The sequence below is a fragment of the Podarcis pityusensis genome (genome assembly GCF_964106645.2).
Source record: "Podarcis pityusensis genome assembly, chromosome: 5".
Lineage (NCBI taxonomy): Eukaryota > Metazoa > Chordata > Lepidosauria > Squamata > Lacertidae > Podarcis > Podarcis pityusensis.
This window is the reverse complement of record NC_138032.1, coordinates 44,113,094-44,129,583: the sequence shown is the minus strand read 5'-3', so window position 1 is coordinate 44,129,583 and position 16,490 is coordinate 44,113,094. Positions and strand designations below refer to the sequence as shown.

The 16,490-nt window shown below is 45.3% G+C and overlaps 1 protein-coding gene and 1 long non-coding RNA gene across 6 annotated transcripts in view; one reads left to right on the top strand and one right to left on the bottom strand.

Moving 5' to 3' along the window:
* LOC308477535 overlaps positions 1-3,370 on the top strand; it is a 74,391-nt gene extending 71,021 nt beyond the window's left edge. Inside the window, exon 3 of the long non-coding RNA XR_013986614.1 lies at positions 3,263-3,370. This is a non-coding gene — a long non-coding RNA (uncharacterized lncRNA). The remainder of the gene's footprint in view (positions 1-3,262) is intronic.
* MFSD13A (major facilitator superfamily domain containing 13A) lies at positions 534-16,426 on the bottom strand. 5 transcript variants are annotated; one of them, XM_081006194.1, is made up of 10 exons: positions 16,287-16,426; positions 14,675-14,769; positions 12,465-12,736; positions 11,893-11,972; positions 10,282-10,731; positions 8,700-8,817; positions 7,764-7,860; positions 7,101-7,272; positions 6,103-6,296; positions 534-4,663 (listed from the first exon to the last, which is right to left on the bottom strand). In XM_081006194.1, the coding sequence occupies exons 3-10, from the start codon at positions 12,627-12,629 to the stop codon at positions 4,410-4,412; spliced, it is 1,530 nt and encodes a 509-aa protein (XP_080862320.1). In that variant the 5' UTR covers positions 12,630-12,736; positions 14,675-14,769; positions 16,287-16,426; the 3' UTR covers positions 534-4,409. The 5 variants fall into 5 exon arrangements, with proteins under 5 accessions (XP_080862320.1, XP_080862319.1, XP_080862318.1 ...); XM_081006193.1 differs by having other exon boundaries at positions 16,281-16,378; XM_081006192.1 differs by having other exon boundaries at positions 16,258-16,346.
* Between the last annotated feature and the right edge of the window lie 64 nt (positions 16,427-16,490).

Genomic DNA, 16,490 nt, shown 5'->3' with positions numbered 1-16,490 from the left:
TAGAGCTCCAGGACTAAAAAGAGCAGTTTGGCTTAGAGTGCTAGTTCAAACAGCAAATGCAAGGAATAAGCCAACAAGTTTTCCTCTTGTAATTCTCCATTCTAGCATGGATTTTGTACAGACCATCATCTCTGCACACTTGGTCACCATCTGCCTGGGATGGAGAATCTTTTTTTCAGCTCAAAGGTTCTATTATCTCAGGGTCAGGTTTCAAGAGGCCACATGCCAGAGCAATTGGTGCGATTCTGTTTTGTATAGCAAGGGGCATTCCAGCCGTGAAAATGGCTTTCCAACCAAACGAGGCATTCTTGGAGGTGGAATAGAAACACAATAAATAAATAAAAAGCAGGTGCTTGCAGGAACAAGGATGCTCTACAAGCTGGTAAGGACATCCTACAAGCTGTGCTCAGTGGTATAGTTGAAGGCATGAGAATTTTTGGCTTGGCAAGGGGATAAACTTTTCACACCAGCTCTTTAAAAGAGCCCTCCATCTTGATTACCGTGTACATTCCCAAAACACCACACTACAAAAATAGCTTTAAAAAGAAAGACACTTTAATGAAATAAGTTTTGACGCACTTGGCTTGTTAAATTAGAGAAATAAATTAGAATGTAGCCATCGAGTGATACAAAAGTGATACTGTAAACATTTTCTCATCATCACTGCTCTCACAAATTGAGAGGGGAAATGGCAATTACAGTGGCTGGCTGAGCTACTGCCTGTAGAAACTTGAGAACGCTTCCCCACCCCCTCCAAGTGCCACCTGCTTCGCCACACAAAGAGAAGGATGCAATTTGGTCCCAAGGAGATCTGGATTCTTCCGTTTTCTACAACGGTGGCCAGAAGGGTCTCGGACCAAGAGCAGAGGGATACTCCAGTGAAGGCAGCTATTGAACTCGGGGGTCACAGGCCTTGAACCCTGATTCACACAGCCAGCTGCCTTCCTCCTTCACTGCTTGATGAAGGCAGGATGTGATTCTCAATCCCTCAGAGACCCAAGAAGATTCAGCTCTGGAATAACTTCAGGGAAGCCTGGCATTCCCCTAGCTTCCCTCAGAGGTGAGTCATCAGAAAAAGAGAGTTGTGGAAAGAGCAGAACAGTCCTGAGGAAATTCTGCTTGCCCTTCCTAGGTTGTAGAGGCAATATGAGGAGTGAGGTACTTGCTACCTCTAGGAGCCTGAGGGAGGAAGTCTCTCCTCCCTGTCTTGGCCGTAATCTACAGTCTAGTAAATCTTTTTGTCATTAGGTGATGGGCCACTTCCTGTGACTGATACTCTGCAGCCAAGCTTGGTTTTGCAACTGTCAACTCTCCTCCAGGGCAGGACATTTCTTCAGAAAAGGCATCATTTTCCCCCCTCAGCCATGTGCATAGTACCACTCTCCAAGGTCTTGTCCACTTAAGTCAATTCTGTAGGGACTAGCGTAACTCCAAATTGCTTTGCTCATGAGGAGGAAAGGGACGACAATGACTAGTACCTCCAGTATAAGCCTCAAGTTGCCCTTGGAGATTCCTGTGCTGGTAAGTATAATAGCTACAATCTTAAAAAATATCTGGTCCCACAGAAAAACTAGGATGAGTGTCTCCTGACAAAGGAGGCTGGTCTTTCATCCAAGCGAAGGGATGGGGAAATTGTGTCCTCCCCCCAGATGATGCTTGACCACAGCTCCCATCATCCCTGACCACAGGCCATGCTGACCAGGGGGACAGGACTTGGGGAAATTTTAGAAATCCATTCTAAAACAGCTTGGAACAGCTTCATTCAAGGTTGAGCCCATTGTGACGTCAAAACTTGGTGGCCAGGTATACCTCCAAGCTTCTGGTGACACAGCTCTGCATCCACCTCACAGACGCCCCCCGCTTTCAGCACAAATCCTGCCATGGCTGCGATAGTGTAAGAACAGGCACACTTGTTTTCTTGAAAAGGATAAATTCCGAGAAGGAAGAGTGCTGTTTCCCCACAGAGTGAGCATGTACTATAAGTGGAGTACCCAGATGTCTTCTGGAAGGAATCAAGTCACATTTTGAAGAGATTCTGGCTTTCACAGTTAAACTATGCCCTGATAGGATGGGTGCAGGGAGCGAGGTATGCCAAACAATCAAATCCAGTGCAGAGGGGAAGGATGAAAGTATCAACCCTACTATCTAGCACCCAAATCAGAGCCAAGGCTCTATGTATGCAGTTCCCAAGAGGTTAGGATACAAGTACCAGGATACTCCTAGTTTACTCAATGTTTCCCCATCAACTTGTTAGTAATATACAGCATCTTTACCTGACTACTTAGCTTCCCAGTGACTTCCTCTGGAATGAATAAAAATAAAAATGATCAGCAAGTCAATATTAAGAATTTTCTTTTTTCTTTTTTAAGGCAAGGTGATGACTTTTTCTGGACCAACTTTGGCTGAAGATAGCAGATGCAAGCTTTTAACACTCTCATGACCTCTTCAAGGTGGATGCTACACAGTCCTGCCTTGGGGGCGGGGGACACTCCAGGAGGTGCCATATTTTTCGCTCCATAAGACGCACTTTTTCTCTCCTAAAAAGTAAGGGGAAATGTCTGCATCTTATGGAGCGAATGCGTGGTCCCTGGAGCCGAATTGCCCAGGGGCGAAAAGCAGATTGTGTTGAAAAGTGTTGAAAGGGGGTGTTGAAAGGAAGCCGCTGAGCAGTTGATCGGCAAGCGATCGGGAGGGAGATAGGGTGCAGGTAAAGGGGGGAGGTAAAGACAGCGAACTTGCAAGTAGAGGAGACAGGAATACTAAAACAAGCAATGAGGAGAGAAATTAGAAGAAAAGGAGGAGCAAAAAACTGCTCCAGCTAAGGAAAAGACGCTAAGGCAAACAAGAGGGAAGGGGGTGTTGAAACAAAGCCGCTGAGCAACTGATCGGCAAGCGATCAGGAGGGAGATAAGGGACGCTAGCGATAAAGGAGGCTGCTTGGAAGGGGGGAGGTAAAAGCATGGATCCTCAGGATTTTTGCATTGGGTCACCCCAAATTCACCATCAAATCACATAGCATGTCCATGGCTATAGCCTGCACCAAAGAAATCATGCATCCACTGTTTCGTGGGGCCGCAATGGCACAAAAATGTGGTTGCAAAGCACGGATCCACAAGGATCCTCAGGATTTTTGCATTGGGTCACCCCAAATTCACCATCAGATCACATATCATGTCTGTGGCCACGGCATGAACCACAAAAATCATACATCCACTGTCTTGTTCAGAATATTTTTTTCTTGTTTTCCTCCTCTAAAAACTAGGTGCGTCTTATGGTCAGGTGCGTCTTATGGAGCAAAAAATACGGCTTATTATGAAGCTTTGGTCAAAAAGGACTATCAGCCATACAGGCTGAAAGACTATGGAAGTGCTTTAGCTGCAAACCAGAAACTTTGCTGGACTTGGTTACTGCCTATGATACTGTGTTTTAAAATTTAGAACAATTACAGCAAAATAAGAGAATCAGAGTTGTCAATGACAAAGGATCCCGTGGGACGGCAGCTGCGGCAGCCCCTAAGTCAGCTGCTGCTCCTGCTGGTGCTGGCAGGGGTGAGAAGAAGCGGGCCTCCAGGGACCCTAAGGCCCAAGTACAAAATTATAAGGAGCAGAACCAGTGCCTAAGTATTGAAAAGGAGCAACGAAACATAGACAGACAGGAGGGGGAGGAGCTGAAGCTGCTGAAGGACAAGGACAAGGCCTTGGCCCAGGAGCTCCAAGAGAAGGAGAACAAGATGGAGGGAGTCAACAATAAGCTGAGTGAGCAGATGCGGACCTGACCAGCCACAAAAGGGAGGGCAACCTAGACGAGGAGCTAAAGAATGTCAGGGCCCTCAACTGGCAGCTGCGTGAGGAGGCCAAGACCTCGGCCCAGAAGCTCCAAGAGAGCCATGAGAGGGAGAAGCAGCTGGTGGAGCAGTTGTAGCTGCTGCAAGAGACCAGCAAGAGCCAAAGCCAGAGAATATTGGAGCTGCAAGCCAAGGAGGATTTGGGAGATCAGAGAGGGCAACATCTGTATCTGCTGCCGTGTGCCGGAGAAAGAGGCATGGACCTGCCAAACGCAAGGAAGAGTGTTTAACTTTTGTATATTTATATAAAGAAAATTATATAAAGGGGGGGAAAAGAACCAAACCATTAGTAACTAGAAACCAAACCATATCAATACTGCCTGTGACCTTCATCAATTACATGTGGCCTTGCTGAATCAATTTCCTCCAAAAGTCTGCGTAAGGAGGTGCATTTTTAAGTGACGCTGAAAACCAGGTAACGGCAGCGCCAACTCAAAAGCTTCCACTCACCAACTTTAACCAAGAAGAGTATCAGTTGCCCTTTTTCTTCTACCCACGCCTTGTTGAGTTGATTCTGCAGAAGTCCAGAACGATCAGTGACATTTTCTGCTGATACACGGGAAAATTAAATGGTCTTGATTTCTTGGGACTGACTTTCCGTGAAAGTCTGGCGCTGAGCTTTCACTCTCTGGAGGTGCCTCCCATGCAGGGTGAATTGTGACCAGCTGAGGAGCTGCAGCAATGCACATGTGATGGGGACAAAAACAAGGAGGTAGAAGCAGCCCTGGCGCAGCGTCGGTTCCCAGGCTGTGTTGGAAGCCAACTTGGGCTGGGCACTCACGATATTGCTCAGGGCATCCCGCTGGAAAATGTCGTAACCTGGAACATAAATTGCTGAGTAAGCTGAATGTGGACTTGTTGACATTATGAGTGTTGAGAGCGTCCAGTTTCAATCTAGCTGTTGATCATGCAAAAGAGACACTGTGATTTCTACTTGAAACCTCTTCTTCATTTCTTCCCTCTATTACGCTAGCCGCAAATCCAGGCGCCTCCTTTCCATTCACTGGAAGCAGCAATCTTTGTGAACTTTCCTTGTTAAAGGGAGAAGGCAGCACCTTTCCCCAAGAACGACGTTTTCTTGGCTGCTTAGGAGAGTTTGCTTGGAGGGAGGGCTCCATCCTTGAAACATGAGGTGGAAATCCCATCCCATCCCACCCCACCACACCATCCTTTCCCTTGAAACTGTAGTCAAAAGGCACCTAGAAAAGGTTCCGAAAAAGGCAGCCAACCATCAGGGGAATGGGGCAACTCCCCTATGAGGAAAAGTTGCAATGTTTGTGGCTTTTTAATTTAGAGAAAAGGGAGTAAGAGGGGACATGGTAGAGGTAGAGCATGAGACTCTGAACCTGAGGGTCCTGGTTCGTGCTCCACGTTGGGCAAATGATTCCCGCACTGAAGGGTTGGACTAGATGACTTTTGTGGTGCCTTCCAACTCTACAATTCTATGATTCTGTGAAAAGGAGGCATGGTGTGGAGAAAGTGGACACAGAAAGGTTTTTCTCCCACCTGTTACTTGAACTCTGGGCCGTCCAGTGCTCGCTTCAGCAGCACATATACTAAAAATTGAACTCTGGGCCATCCAACGGAGCTAAATATTGGAAGATTCAGGACAGACAAGGAAATACCTCTTCACAGTCAAAATGTAGGATTTGCTCCCGCAGGAGACAATGATGGCCACCAACTTCAATGGCTTTAAAAGAGAATTAGATCAATAGCTGCTAGCCATGATGGTTATGTTTGAGTGAGTGCCAGATGCTGGGAATCACAACCGGGAAGAGCACTGTTGTGCTCAGGTCCTGCTTGCAGGCTTCCCACGGGCATCTGGCTGGCCACTGAGAGAGCAGAAAGCCGGACTAGATGGGCCTTTGGCTCTTTATATGTACTGAGGAACTAGGATCTGTGCACAACTAAGCACCCTAGCCTGCAGCTTCAAGTAGCAAGCTCACTAGGCGCTCCCCTGGAGACAGAGCAAATGCTGAACATTCCACTGTGGACAGTCTTCCTTAATGGTAAGTTCATGTTCCAGCAACTGAACCCTTGAACAGTGTGTCCTGAGCAGGGACATAACATGTCAGGATGGGGTACAGATTGTACAAGCTACACCCAAGAAATATCCTGCAGGGGTAGGGAGTCCCAAATGAACATCCTCCCCTATATTATTAACAATTATCCTCCACTCTGAAGTTAGAGAAACCATCAATTGTTGTCGTCTCAATTCCCATTCCACTGCTCAGCCATGTGCCCAGCCTATCACCTACCTGTATAAGCACACAGGAGCCAGGTGCCAATCAAGGGGGCAAAGGTCTGGCCTGGTTTGGTTACCAAGGCAACCATGCCAAACAAGAGGGCCGAGGCAGCCTGCTGCCTTCGATTCAGCACCAAGTCTTCATCTACCAGGTCGGTGACCACCAAGTTCAGCAGCTTACAGGTCCCTTCCGTGAACACGCGGTTGCTGGGGAGAAGAGAAGAACAGGAAGGTTAACAGGAGACACGGGCACTGTGGACCCTGAAAGGGTTGCAGATAAACAAAATATATACAGAAGAACCAGAAAAAACTTACTATTTACATACTTGGGGGTATGACCTACAAGGAGGTAGTACAAAACAAATGGAAAAAGGTCCTGCCTTGGATCACATGGGTTTTCACCACAAGCAACCCTTAGCTAGATTAGCACATTTTTAAAAAGTCCATCCCCCAAATTCATGAAAGCTGGATTTTTATTTAAAAACCAACGAACATTGAGTTTTTAAGGATCTTAATTCCCATGTGCCCATGCATATAACTAACACCTCACCCCGTCTGAAGATAAAGGACTCACCTGTTGCCTCTCTGGATGATCCTGAGAATAGACATATTCTCAGCAGATATAAACAGCTGAGCACACGGCCAAGAATTTACAGTTCAGCAGGAGCAGCGAATGTGAAACCCAGCCCTAGATGTTGATGGGCTATAATTTTTTTAAATCTTTATTTAGATAGTTTCATAGTAGAAAGCTATCAAGGTGGAGTACAGAACACACAAAAGCATGTTCCAAAAATGACAATTCTCACCATCCCTGACCATTGGGCCTTTATGGTTGGGTCTGATGGGAGATGTGGACCAAGAACATCTGGAGGGAATTGGCTACTCCTGTCTAGAGTCTAGCTTTGGCTCTGTAACTCATAATACATGCTTAATCAACTACCCCAATGCCATGGACATGGCCTGTTGTTCATACCCAGGCCAGTTCCCCAGGGCCTTAGGAGAGTGGGGTACCTGGCTATGAAGAAGCAGAGCAGGTAGATCCAATCTGGTCCAGCAAGGAGCATAATCACACCGAGCAACAGCTTCAGGAAGAAGAGCCCTCGCACCACTGCATATACCCCCCACCTCTGGCAGAGAGACAGGAAGTAGAGGTTGTTGAGATGAGGAGCCACGTAGGAAACTCCTAAGGAGAAAAACCAAATGGGTTCAAAGAAAGCAAGCATTCAGCTATGGCTCATTATTGTCACAAGGAACAAACGAAGTATCAATGCAGGCAACCAGCAATAAACAAACTTGCATTCTGTTGGAAACAATAAAATTTCATTTGAGACCATCTGTCTAGCCCAGCCTTCAAAAACTTTGTGCCCTCATTCTTTGGACTGCAACTTCCAGCTGTAGTTCAAAACATCTGGAGAGTACCAGGTTAGCCAAGGCTGATCTAGTCTCACACAAGGAGTAAAATAATCCTGGTTAGCATTGCTTAAGATTTCTCTAACCAACACACTAGAGGCAGATCCAGCAACAAGTTTTCATCCTTCTTTCACAGAAGCTGCATTTATCTGAATTTGGATAAATCCTCCCCATCCAAATCCCCACCAGTTTCTAGGCAGATCTCTCTAGTCCATTTCTAGAAATCAAGCCTCCATTCCCTCCTATGCCCAACCTTGGACTCACCAAGCAGAAATGATCCCATGGAGAGTGAGATACGATCAGACAGCAGGTGCTCCAGGAAGAGGGGAAAGAAGTTGCTGTTAAAGTGGCAGTGAAAAACCTGCAAAAGACGACATTTGTCAGACCTCTAAAAATGGCAATTAGAAGAGTACGTAATGTATCAAACCATAAAACAGGAATCTTCATTCCAACCACACCAAACATGCCATGTGGGGAGGTAAATGGAGGTGTTGTGCCAAGACGCTCAGAGTGCACAACAATCTCTAGGAGGAGCACAGGAAGAGAATAACTATGACACAGGGAGGCAGTGGGGGGGAGGGGAGTGATGGGAATGCTCTCTCGTGGGCTCTGCTTTGACATCACACTCTCTCAAAATTACCCTGAAAGGCTGTGCTCCAATCATTTAAGGTGCAGAAGCAGCTGATTTCCCCTCATCCCATTTGTGCCACACCATAGGATGGCTGTATCTATATCAGCATCTGCCTGGAGGCAAGAGGAGGGCTGATGCCAATAGCCTTCTGGACTGTCCTCATGCAACCAAGCGACAGTGATGAGGGGTGAAGAGAGAGCCTTTGTTTGCCCCTGTGCTATAGCCATTGAAAGGCTGGCTCCAGCTCTGTTCCTCAAACAGAAGGCCTTGATTTGCTGTGGGAGAGGGAAGGATTTTCCTGAGAACACAGATTCTTATCACAAACATGCATCATGCAAGCCCTTCTTTGAGCCTGTGCAGGAAATCAAAGGCTATTTTGATAAAGCTTCATGTCCTGTGCATAAGCTACAGACTGACCTGTGAAATTCATTCTACAAAAATCCAGATCAGTGTCACATTCTAATCCACACCTTGCCAAATATTTATCGGCTACAATAGGCAGGAGGTTGGCCTCAGGAGCAAGAAAGATTTATTCTGGACTCTGATAGGTGGGCCCATGCTACACCTACCTGGATCAGGTTCATAGAGACAAACCAGAGAAAGTTGCGGTGTCGAGAGAGCTGCTTGAGGTACTCGGCCAGAGTGATTCTCTTCTCTTGTTGCACAGATGGATGGTCAATATACAGTCTGGAGGAACAAATGGGCACATTTCAGTCAGTATCAAGTGATGGGTAAAGTGCCAAGTTCAAATCTGTATTCAGTCACAGACTTCACCTGGTTGAGCATGTCACTTTTGCAGTCTTACAGAGCTTTTGAAAAGATAATACAGGATAGTCCCAAGGCAGTCACAAATGAGCTCCTTGAAATGGCAGAATGCAAATGACTCAATATGTTATTGCGCAGCCAATTTAGATTCTGTAATAACAACAACCATCACACTGTGTTCTTAATGTTCTTACCAGAGAAGTCTGCCTTTGTCTTTTTCACAGAATATGTTTTGAACTAGTTTACAAAATCAAAAGGCAATAAAAATACAATTTATGCTTGATTAAAAATTGACTAGGATAAAACTACTAGGGGTTAACTAGTATCACTGAATTAACTCCAGCACAGAAGGCCAGAACCATATTTTTTTTACAGAGAAACATTTGGAAAATCATTTCGACAGACTGTTCAATACAGTATTTTGCCCCATTTTTTTGCTACCAGCATTGGACAGTCAGTGGTGAGATACTGTGGATACTAATATCTTCTTTCATCCTTCTGCATCTCAGAATACTGAAGCTAACACTTTCATAGAAAGGGAGGCAGAGCAAGGGCAAAGACTGGCACTCAGCTATCACTATCATATGAGGTACTGTAGACCACCTGGGCCTTAGCATCTATTGAATTAGCATCTATTGCAGTGCTTTTTTTCCTTGAAAAATGTTTAGGGGTACTCTCATTTTGACTCAAGAAAATCACCATTTTATAGTTCAAATCGTGAAAAATAAATACAGTAAATGGACAAAAGTACAAAGATTCATCAAATGTTTAGGGGTATGCGTACCCCCAGAAAACAAGCACTGATTATATGCGTTGTTTATCCTGCCTTTCTAAAAGCAAAATCACTTTGCAAAATACACACAGAGGGAGAGCGATTTTGAAAGCACAATTTTTAAAAAGCCAACAAGACCACGGCTAGTACTAAGTAGGCACTGCTCCTAACCTTGATAGAGGAAAGGAACAAGAAGCAAGGTATCTCCAGAAGACAGGCCTACTGTGCACCCACTTGCCAGCTAGACCCTACTGCTTATGCCAGCTAGTCACATCCAGAGAGTCAAGTGTAAAATCCCATTAGCCCAGGTACTGAGGCCATGGTCACATGTAGGTAGTTAATTCACTGTGTAAAAGCTCTCCATCACACTAGGAAGGCATGGCTTCCTTGCCCTCCCATCAACCATGGATCAAGAAGCCCAAATGCATGCTTCATTTTTTAACCAAACTGCACACATATTACTCTCCCTGAACTTGGGAATGTTTGTGCCTGCTGTTTCAAAGAACCTTGCAGCGTGTTAAAGTGTCCGCTGTTGGCCTACAAGCGATACACTATGCTCATTGGACAGCATATTTAAAAGGAGAATGGTTATTATACAACCCGGCGCCACTCACTCTTTCAAAGCTGCGATTTCATCCCACTTCACGTGTCCCTCAGTCTGAAACCTCTGCCTCAGGAGCCATGTGGCCAGGGTAAAACCAACTGCCGAGCCAAAAGCCAGCACCACACAAAATATCCGGAAGGAGAAGAAGTCCTCCTTGTTCCACACAGCATAGGACATGAAGACAGAGAGAGAGCCAATGGCACTGAAGAGTGAGGAGTAGAAATTGAGGCCGGTCCTGTCCTTTGCGGACACGGCGAGGTCAGCGAGCAAAGCGTTCTGGTTGAGATCCACCATGGTGAGGAAGCTGTCATACAGGCAGAGGCAGATGAGGAATTGCAGGCCTGGGGTGGCCCAGGCAATCCAGAAAGCCAGGAATGACATAGCAAAGAGGGGGCCATTGCGGCTCAGGGCCTTGAGTCTCTTCAAAACCACTTCCGGAGTGGAAATCGCCACTCCAGACCTACAAGAGAAGGAACACATTGCCCATGAAAATTGGATGGGCCTCCTCCCACAACTATAAAATTACATAGCGGTTTTCCTCCTCTTCAATCTTTTATGTTATCCGTTCACCTCGCCTTTCTGCTACCCTCTTTCATCACTGTTTAGCACTCTTTCCTTTGTTTCGATTGTCTAAAAGTTTGTACCCCATTAAACCAGTGTGTGTGTATGTATGTGTGTGTGTGTGGTTTTCCCTAAACCATTCTAGCAAGCCAATTTGCTTTGTCACTCTGGACATTGGTCCATCTTCCCTACATTGTCATCACACATGCATATATATCACAAACTCACCCTTCAGGTGTGGACCTTCATAATAGCAACAGTACCATCTACCCACAGGAATGAAGCATCAGCAGGCTTGGAAGAATCCAAAGTTTTGCAAAAATGAAAAAAAACTTAAGGGGATGAGGACACAAAACAGCTCAATACAGACTGAGCATGCTCAGGGGCCACAGTATACTGTCTACCTGCTGTAGAAAACCAGAAGAGGGGAGAGAAACAGCAGTTCCTTAAAAAGAGCATGACTGGCTGGAAGCTTAGACTCCACTGCAGTGTACTGTTGTAGGTCCCACTTTTGTTGTTTATAATGCTCATACTGCACCATTGTGCACACAGGAAACGGCCTTAAACTGATTCATACCATTGGTCTACCCAACTCAGTGCTGTCTGCACTGACTGGAAGGCTCTCCAGGGTTTCTGACCAGGGTCTCTCCCAGTTCTTCCTAGAGATGTCAGGGATTGAAAATGGAACCTTCTGAATGCAGGCCCTTCCTCAAAGAAGCTAAACCTGGATAATTCACCACCACAGTGTGCAAATTCATCATTCAGCGAAATAAAAACAAGTATCCACCATTTCCAAGAAGAGGAAAAGGATATAACTCATTATTGGTACCAGACAAGGAAGGAGGGGAGACGAGATGAAAGGCAACCGGACTGCTAGTCAAAACGAGGCCCACATGTACAACTGAATGGGTTAAAAGTTGAGAGAGTTGCCTCCAGAGAAATATGCTTGTTAAAAGAAACTAATCATTTAAACATGTTCTTTCAGTGGTCTCCTTGACCCTTCATAGCAATTCAGCACTCTTTAATATTCAATGCAGGACATAAATAAAGCTCTACTTACTGTTGCGTGCTAAGGAAAGCCCGATCACTCAGCCAGCCAAAGAGAGGATCGTTGAGGCTGTTCCAAATCAGAAACACAGTCTGGAGGAAAAGTACAGAATACCCAGTGAGACAGCCTGTGGTTAAAACCACTTCAACATCCAATCCTCCTGCTGCAGACATAATTATTATTTTAGTAGTTAACAATGTCCGGTTTAAAGACTTCTGCAAGCAATAACGGAAGTGGTCACTGATACGCAACAGCTTTTCTATGCCAGTGCTCTCCAGATCAAATACTGCCCTTGTGAATGGTCACTTTGTTGATTTTAAGTTTGACATAGAATCGCCACCACACACCGTACTTTTTGCACTTCATTGCCATTTAATCTCGCTTTTTACCACTGTTTCAGATAGAGACAACTGCCAACTGAGGATGGACAATTTAGGAACCTTATTCACAAAAGCTGTGCCATAAAATATACACTATTATTAGCCTTTAAGATGCCACGAGCCTCTTTGTTGTTTCAGAACCCAGTTATCTAGCTCTGACAAAGCAGGGAGGAAATGTGAGTTGTTAAAAAATTCAAAACTCACCTCTCCAACCCAGAAGGAGAGTTTATCAATCTTATATACAGAAACAAAGGTGTCCACGTAGTAGAGGAGGAAGACGTTGTGCAAAATGGAAATGAAGAGGGACAGAGACCCGTAGACCACCGCAACAGGCAGGTTGAAGAGGCAAGCCAACAGCCTGAACCCCATGGTGGCTCACTCAGAGTCCTTGGGCTGCCCACATCACCTCCAGTTCCAATAGGGTCTCTCCCTCCAGCACCTACTAGTTCTTGGATGGAGCTGAACCATCATTACCCCTGTCAGAGAGAAAACATAATAGTGCAGTTCAGTTTCTTAGATTCAGTGCATTTCCTCTTCCTGACCCACCTGCCATCACCAAAAGAACCAGGTCCATTTAGCTTGGGGCCAAAAAATAAAAAAATAAATCTAGCTGCAGGCAGTTTTTGCTCTCTGGTTCAAAAGGAGATTTCTAATAGGATTTAAAGGCTAAGGCTGTCTTACAGTAGCAAAGAAGGTTTGCTAAGCCAGGGCATCAACTGGCTGCAGCCTTCAGAGCCAAGGGAGACAGAGGAGGGCCTACTGTGCTTTTATACGCTGCCTATAATGCTCTTCATTGTCTGCCTGAGACCCAGATTAGCTTGTATCCATAGCTTCAGGTGAGAGTGTAGAGGTGAGGAATAGCTAGCAGACCTGCATGGAGACACCAGCTGCAGAAAACGGAGCTGTCTCCTAGTTTCCATGAACAGCTCAAAAACAAGGCCATCACCAAGGCCAAAAGTAGCCCTTCAGCTGCCTACATTTACAGCTTTAGTGGGCAGAAGATAAGTCTCACCTGTGTGCCTTCCATTATAGTAGAGTTAAAAACAGCTGTTGTGTGTCAAAGGCAATGAGAGGAGGAGAGCAAAGGGCAGGGAACAAATCTAAGGGATGAAGTGACCAAAATCCAACAATAATCATACTTAGAGTAAATTCAATGAAATCAATTTGCTTAGGTCCATTATTTCAGTAGGCCTACTCTGAATAACAATAAGCTCTTAATTGGGTTCCATCTCACTCTGTGTTTTGCTTCCAATAGTATCTACAATAGTGTTCTGTTGACTGAATGATAGCAAGTACTGTATCAAACTTCATGAGCAAGGCATGATGGCAACAGTGACCCTTTGCCGTTCCTTCCTGTACATCTGAACACTGTGGTTCTGTTTAGCCATCCTATCTAACAGCTGCTGAATTACTCGCTCAAAAGTAACATATCTATAGCATGCATATCTCTATAGACCAGCCCTATCACTACTGTGTTTTCTGTTGTTATCCCACATTTTAAAGCCACAATGTTTGAGGTGCTAAGTTGTTTAGTGCATCCAGTGGATTGCACCTGAATCAACAGCTCTCACACCCCATTTGTTCTCAGAGCACAACTGGTTTCATCTGCCCAGCTGAGGGCTACCCCACCTGTTCCGTTTGAGGATAGCCACCGATCCATCATGGTTAATGGAAGCACACGTGGGCTCCTATAGCCCACTCCCAAAACACAGTGTGGGAGTAAAACCATACCATTATTTGAAACTGATCATAATAAAAGAACTTGGGGCCATTCAAGGAAGCTGAAGTTTGAAAGGCTCAGGATAAATGGAAGTACTTCTTCACAGCACACATAGTTAAACTTAAGAAATTTTCTACCACAAGATGTAAAAAAGATAAAACAAATTCATGGAGAATAAGGCTGTCAATGGATACTATCCCATGATGGCTGTACAGTCATACCTTGGAAGTCAAATGGAATTCGTTCCAGAAGTCCGTTCGACTTCCAAAACATTCGGAAACCAAAGCACAACTCCTGCAGCCAAAAAAAGTTCAAAAACCAGAACACTCACTTCCAGGTTTCGCTCGTTCGGGAGCTGAAATGTATGAGTACCAAGGCATGCGACAACCAAGGTACGACTGTATATTATTTCCTGTATTGGCTGTGATGTGCCTCTGAATACCAGTTTTTCAGAATCACAACTGCGGAGAGTGTTGCACAGGCATCTGCCCGCCTATGCAATAACAGGAAGGGAATAGGGAAGAGGAGCAATCCATGCACTGCTTATTGAATTGCAAGGCAACAATGTGTACAGGTTTATCTTGCCCTGGACACTGTTTTAACTTGCCCCAGATGAGTAGTTGTTGTCAAGTCCTCTTTCAGCAGCACATCACTACTTAAAATGAATTAAAAATAAATAATTGCACTACAATACCTTGCGGAGATGACACAAGCAGGGATGAACTCTTGCAGCAGTGGCACATTGGTTCAGTCACTGCCTTAACTTGAAGGCATTAGTAGGTAACATCACTAAAAATGAAACACATACATCCTTGCACTGAGTGGCACATTGGGTATTTAGAAGTGGGCTCAGTTAATCTTAGAAACATTTACTCAGATTTATATTTTAGCAATGTGGCTTGAACAAGATGATTAAAATTAGTTCAAATTAGTTCAAAATTAGTTCAAATTAGTTCAAAAATTAGTTAAATTCAGAGTTAGGGCCCAATACGTTATTAATGTAAAATAAGGGAAATAAGTATCAGGGTATCTTTCTAGAGCTAGTTAGCCTGAAAATGAAACTAGGAAGTTTCGCTTCTTTTTCAGCCACATCAGCTGACGTGTTTCAGCAACATGCAACCACGTCCTCATACAAGTAGAGTCATAGCTTTGACTAATATTGTAGGCAGCCTTTTCTGTCTATGCACCCATTAGTCAAAATGTTGCCGAGACATTACTGAGAATCAAACTATGCTTCCCCACATCTAAAACGGCAGATGCTTAGCAGCTTGAGCTAGAAAACTAAACTGTGCCGCCAGAGATTCATGGACCTTCTGCTGGAAGAAAGCACATAACACAGTTTGAACACTTAATAATCAAGCCTCTGCTGGAAACTGAATGGGGTGGAAAGCATTTCCAAGCAAAGATCAGACTGACGTTCCTAAGTTTTACTGATAGTTGATTTTTCTCATTGTCTGTTCTAGACTGTATTAAGTTCTTTGGAGGCAGGGAAATGTCTATTTTTACATCTATAACTCTCTAAGGCACCATGAGCAATGATGGCACCGTATCAATCAAAGTACCTTGTCTCTGTTCTCAGCCAGGGACCCTATATTGTGTCTAGTTGGGAGGGGGTGGGCTGTAAAACACAGAAAGTAATAGCAAAACGAAAGATTCAGTTGCATTTGCAAGGAATTTTAGACCGAGGCAGAAAATAGCCGGAAAAGATGACATGGGTTTCGCCACAATGCCTCTTTCAACATGCTGGAAATTACACCTCGAGTTGCCAGGTGAGAAGAGCTTTTTGGGGAGAAGGTTAAAGTCGTTAAATGCAACCAAGCCCCAGCCCCTCTCCCACATCCAGGAGAATAAAGGGGACATCTACACACACCTTGCAAGCGGACTGCTGAATAAGCTCATCGTGGGCTTTGTAAATCCACTTCCAGCCTTCATCTGGGTTACAAACGGGGAGTGGGAAAGGCATGATTCAACCGAAAGGCAGCTGGGCAAGAGGCCAGGGAGGGGAGCGCACGCCTTCCTCGCAGGGTCGGTGCAGAAACTCCTGTAAGCGCAGGAGATCCTGGCCAACTCATCACCCACCTAACTAACCGCCCACCGGGAGGTAAATCGTGCTTGCGCGTCAACCCCAACGTAGCTCTATGGAGCAGGCAATTAAGGCAGAATGAATGGGGAGACACCATTCTGCAATCGGGCGGGGGGTGGGTGGGAAAAGGAGAATCCTGACAAAGCTCTTTCGCAGGCAGATCATTACAAACAGGAAAATAATCGAGAGCCCACCTTCTTCTACCCTCCAACTGTACCTGTACCTTCGGCCCAGATTCGCCCTCTTCCTTATCAAACTTGCGCAGTCGTACTTCATTTCCCACTAACCCGCCCTCTTTTACACGGCGTCAAGCGACAGCTGCGCGGCGGCCATTTTTGACACTGAAGGAATACTCCTTTGGACGCCATCTTTGATGCGGGCGCGACGGACAACGGCCGTTCAGCCAGGGGCCAAACGTAGGGAGGTG